Here is a 4,991-nt window from a genome sequence, read left to right as displayed (position 1 = left end):
TTTAAGAGCAAAAAAAAAAAAAAAAAAAAAAAAAAAAAAAAAAAAAAAAAAAAAAAAAAANAAAAAAAAAAAACATTAAAATTCATTTAAATTTATGATGAGGCAATTTTTGAAAAATGAAAATGACAATTATTTTCCTCGAGGACAGACGTACGTTTAATAAATTCCAAATATATGTGTTTAAACATTTGCATATACTATCTTTGAAACGAATCTTGCTTAATCTAACCTTAGATTATGTTTCGTTACTTTGCACATTAAAAACTAAATTGATCTTAAATATATCCGCAATATCTGGCAAATGCAGTTATTTCATTTAAACAGTTTGCAGTACGAGAAACATGAAATAATAAATTATGAATTCTGAAATAACTAAAACTCATGCGGTAGTCATTTTAAATTATGACATAGCAATTTAAAAACATAATAAAAAGGTGTTTTTTTTTTTACTTGTCATACAACTTTTCAATATAGTTATCAAACTAAATTGTTTTTAGTTTGGACTGAAGTAGTAGTTTTTTTTTTACTTGTCATACAACTTTTCAATATAGTTATTAAACTAAATTATTTTCAGTTTGGACTGAAAAGTTGAGTAAAAATGTGCCTGACTTTACTTTTTGCGGCATCATTAGTTAGTATAGCTTTGAGTGATGATTTAAGTGATAAAGTAAGCGTAAAAAATGTGTATCCGGACAATGCCTATAACTACAGTAAGTAAGTTTTTTTTTAAAAAACAGAAACTAGAATATAAACAATATTTATTGCATGATTATGAGTTTAAAAATATTTAAATTATAGTTATGCAGATGGTCAAACTAGCTTTCGTATGGATGATAAAAGTTAATTTCTGAAGATTTAATATTACTATCATGTTAATTAAATTTATTGCAATAATATAAGTATACATTCCAACCAAACAAAANGCAAATACAGTTATTTCATTTAAACAGTTAGCGGTACGAGAAACATGAAATATTAAATTATGAATTCTGAAATAAATAAAACTCATTCGGGAGTCATTTTAAATTATGACATAGCAATTTAGAAACATAATAAAAAGAGTTTTTTTTTACTTGTCATACAACTTTTCAATATAGTTATCAAACTAAATTTTTTTCAGTTTGGGTCTTAAATGTTAAAAGTTGAGTAAATATGTGCCTGACTTTACTTCTTGCGGCATCATTAGTTAGTATAGCTTTGAGTGATGATTTAAGTGATAAAGTAAGCGTAAAAAATGTGTATCCGGACGATGCCTATAACCACAGTAAGTAAGTTTTTTTTGAAAAAAAAGAAACTAGAATATAAACAATATTTATTGCATGATTATTAGTTTGAAAATTTTTAAATTATAGTTATGCAGATGGTCAAACTAGCTTTCGTATGGATGATAAAAGTTAATTTCTGAAGATTTAATATTACTATCATGTTAATTAAATTTATTGCAATAATATAAGTATACATTCCAACCAAACAAAATTCTTTTTAATATTTTCAGCATTTTAGGAATAAAATTTCAAATTTCGTAAGAAAAAAAAATTTTATGCCATGAAATAACAATTATTTCGAAACAATCATCGGGGTTGATGAGGGGCTGCGATTCTTAAGCAAATCTTTTTAAGAAAATCTAAGCATTTTTGCGTACAATTCTAATACCTATTTATCAAAATATAAATTTATGTAAAAAAAAATTAGTTTTCATTATTTTTTTTACTAATGGTTGAAAACGTTTCGAATTGTAAAGCTTACAAACTTCGGCTGAATATTAATTTTTGTAATTTGGAATGAAAAATTTTAAAATTGGAAGCACATGTTTCGAATAATATTTCCAGAAATATGAAACTTTAAAAAATTAATATTTTTAAATTTTCATAAAACATTAAATTTTTTCAATTTTTCTAATCCACTTATAAGCTTTCGTACGTTTCAAATTATCCTTGACATTATTTCAGTTATAAGTAGGATTACTTTTCACTACTTTATACATTGAAAATTAATATGATTCTAAATTGAATTATGGAAGATTCATATCATACAAGATAAAAAAAACTATTCGATCTAGATTATATGAAATTACATTATTTCATTTCCTCTAATTATATCATTTTATCATGTTAATGTATATTAGTTCATATTATCGTATCATTTTATCATATCAATAAATATTTTCTCATATTATATCATTTCATCTAATATATTTTCTCTCATCAACCATCTCATATGAGTTATACATTTTAAGGTTGTTTTTCGAAAGCTCCCTCGTAATATGAAATTATGTTTTGTTTTTTTTTGCAAATAATATTCTATTTTTATAACTGCTGTGAGTTTGCAACTGTTACTCATGATTGTTTGGTCAAGTTTAACCTATCTAAAGCCCGCATGGTTTACACTTATTTCGAAAATGGCGCAGAATGTCAATATGGAGAAAAGTCTCAGTTTTGTGAAAATGAAGAGCGTGAGGGGATTTAATTATCGACCATGCCAACCTTCATCTATCATAAGGTACCTCATGATAGAATTAAGTTAACATGTCTTATATACTAGTGAATTAGTATTTAACTAGTGGGCTGCGCCCCCTTCTTGCTAACGTTCGCCAACCCCCGAAAATTGCTACGCAATCTTATATGGTTTGCTTCGCAAACCAAGCTCGCTTTGCTCGCTACTAACTTAGGTACATGGCAAATCCACAAAATTCTAAGAATTGAAAACAATCATTCAAATCCATATAACAACTTTTTTTTTAAAAAAAAATTACATCTTTTGAGTAAATACCAGTGATGGGCATCATTCACGAAAATTTTATTCATGACTAAATTTATTCTGAATGATTATTCATATGAAAATTTAGTCATTATTCATCATTCATTATGCAAATGTATAAAAAATTATCATTAGTCATGACTAATTTTTCTGAATAAAATTTTGAATAACCAGCGAAAAATGCAATCGATATGTCTTTGTCTATAACGAGATACAAAACATCGTTTGCTCTTAAATGTCTTATTTTAGGAATTTAACTATAAAATTAAGACAAGTATGAATATTTATTTTTATGTTATTTTAACTTACTCCAGCATAACATACTTAGGTGCGCTAAAAAGTAGGTTTATAACAGTTTAGTTACTTAAGTTCATTTTAAAATTTTGTTCCAAAATCTATAAGATGCAATTTCTTATAGTTTTTGAAAGCAAACGATAATCTTATTTTAACTTTTTAAAACAGATTTTTACTTAAAAAATTAAACGCTTTTTTGCCATGGAACCATTTCTCAAATGTATGCAATATGTTAGACAAAAGTAAATTTCCTCAAGCATTATATAAATATACTTGAAAAGGATTAACGTTTTATTTGTAGTTGTCATAATCGTAGTCAGAGTATTCCGTGCCTATTTTTGTTGACCAGTGAAATTATTCAGTTATTCTTGACTAATGAATAAAGGATACTGAATAAAGAATAATGAATGATTTATTCTTTATTCGAATAAAGAATAATGAATGATTTATTCTTTATTCAAAATATTTCTGACTAATGAATAAATCTTGATTCATTATTCATTATTCAGATTTTGAATAATTATTCATCATTCTTTATTCATTATTCTGAATGACAAATGCCCATCTCTGGTAAATACTAAGCCATTAAAATAAATTTGAATTCAAATAAGTGACATGATTTTCGTTAAACCTATTAGAAATGTGCTATAGTATAATTCGTGGTATAAATCAAAAATCGTCAAATAAATTCGTAATATATAAATTCGTGAAAAAAGTGCTTTCGACAAAATACTAAAATAGAGATCTATTATTTTAGTTTTCGTTTTTAAAATTTTAAAAATGCTATATGTTGAGCGACCTCAGCTAGATTTGGCAAGTGGCAGGGCTATCATTCGTCAATTTTCTAGCTTTGCCATTCGGGGAGTTGTAATGAGGCTTTTTTGTCGCCGTGTAAGAGAAATATATATATAGATATTTATAGTGGCGCCACATTACTCCCCTTCCAGAATTTTATCTGTGATAGAATTCGATGAATGAATACCACTAGTTGATTAATGTAGTTTATTTATTTATAACATTTTTTCTCATTATATTTTTTCTTCATTTTTTTAAATTTGTAGCATTTTGCTCATTATTTTCCTCCATTTTTGTTTATAGCATTTCGCTCATTTTTTGTTTATAGGATTTTTGCTCATTTTTCTTTTTCAATATTGCTTTTATTATCGGGATACTTTATTTACGTCACCGGATTTTTTTTCATTGAGCAGTTTATAGTAAGCAAATCAACTGTTTAATGTGGACCATACCTTCCATCATGTCATCGAGTTCATATCACGTCCTCAGGTCACTATTGTGGGGAATAAAATTATCGACCATATTAACCTTCATCCATCAAAAGGTACCACTAAACAGAATAAAGTTAACAGGTCTTATATACTAGTGAATTAGTATTTAATATTTATAGTGGTAGCTACGCCAAAAGAGTTTGTCATCTAATTTTTTTAATATATAAAAACTTACTCCAATGCTGCATTACCTGAGCTTTCATAAACCTGGACCTGGGATACTTTTCATCTAGGTGGCAAAAGGTAGACACAATAACGATTTTTTAAAAAAAGTTTAATAACTTTTAAAAATATTTAAGTTATTTGTCTGTTATAAAGTCCAGAAAATTCTTCACGGCAAGATTATATATAGTTTAAAATTAGCGCATTGCATTGCTTTTTCGTTACCTTCCACATTGAAAATTAATATGATAAGGAATGTTAGATTCAAATATATGCGCAATATCTCTCAAATTTATTCATTTTTTAACTAATCAATGGAAAGAAAAGCATAAAATAATATATATTATGGCTCATGAGCAGCAATAGTGGCACAACTAAAAAAACACGCGTTTTGGGTTAAGAACAGGCGTAAACAGTGGCGTAGTTTTGATGAATGTTCGGGGGGGGGGTTATCTACTTTGGACACACACATACAAATTATATATATATATA

The 4,991-nt window shown here is 26.5% G+C and overlaps 1 protein-coding gene across 2 annotated transcripts in view; it reads left to right on the top strand.

The window, feature by feature from the left end:
- The first annotated feature begins 461 nt into the window (after positions 1–461).
- LOC107437756 (pancreatic lipase-related protein 2-like) overlaps positions 462–4,991 on the top strand; it is a 34,846-nt gene continuing 30,316 nt past the window's right edge. The window contains exon 1 of one of the 2 annotated variants that reach the window (XM_043047797.2): positions 462–710. In XM_043047797.2, the coding sequence (XP_042903731.1) occupies positions 599–710 (112 nt within the window). In that variant the 5' untranslated portion in view covers positions 462–598. Of the gene's footprint in view, positions 711–1,082; positions 1,265–4,991 lie in introns of those variants that run through there. The other variant, XM_043047796.2, reaches the window with a different exon arrangement.

Source organism: Parasteatoda tepidariorum, chromosome 10, assembly GCF_043381705.1.
Source record: "Parasteatoda tepidariorum isolate YZ-2023 chromosome 10, CAS_Ptep_4.0, whole genome shotgun sequence".
Classification (NCBI taxonomy): domain Eukaryota; kingdom Metazoa; phylum Arthropoda; class Arachnida; order Araneae; family Theridiidae; genus Parasteatoda; species Parasteatoda tepidariorum.
The sequence above is the reverse complement of the archived record's forward strand: the minus strand, read 5'-3'. Positions and strand labels throughout refer to the sequence as shown.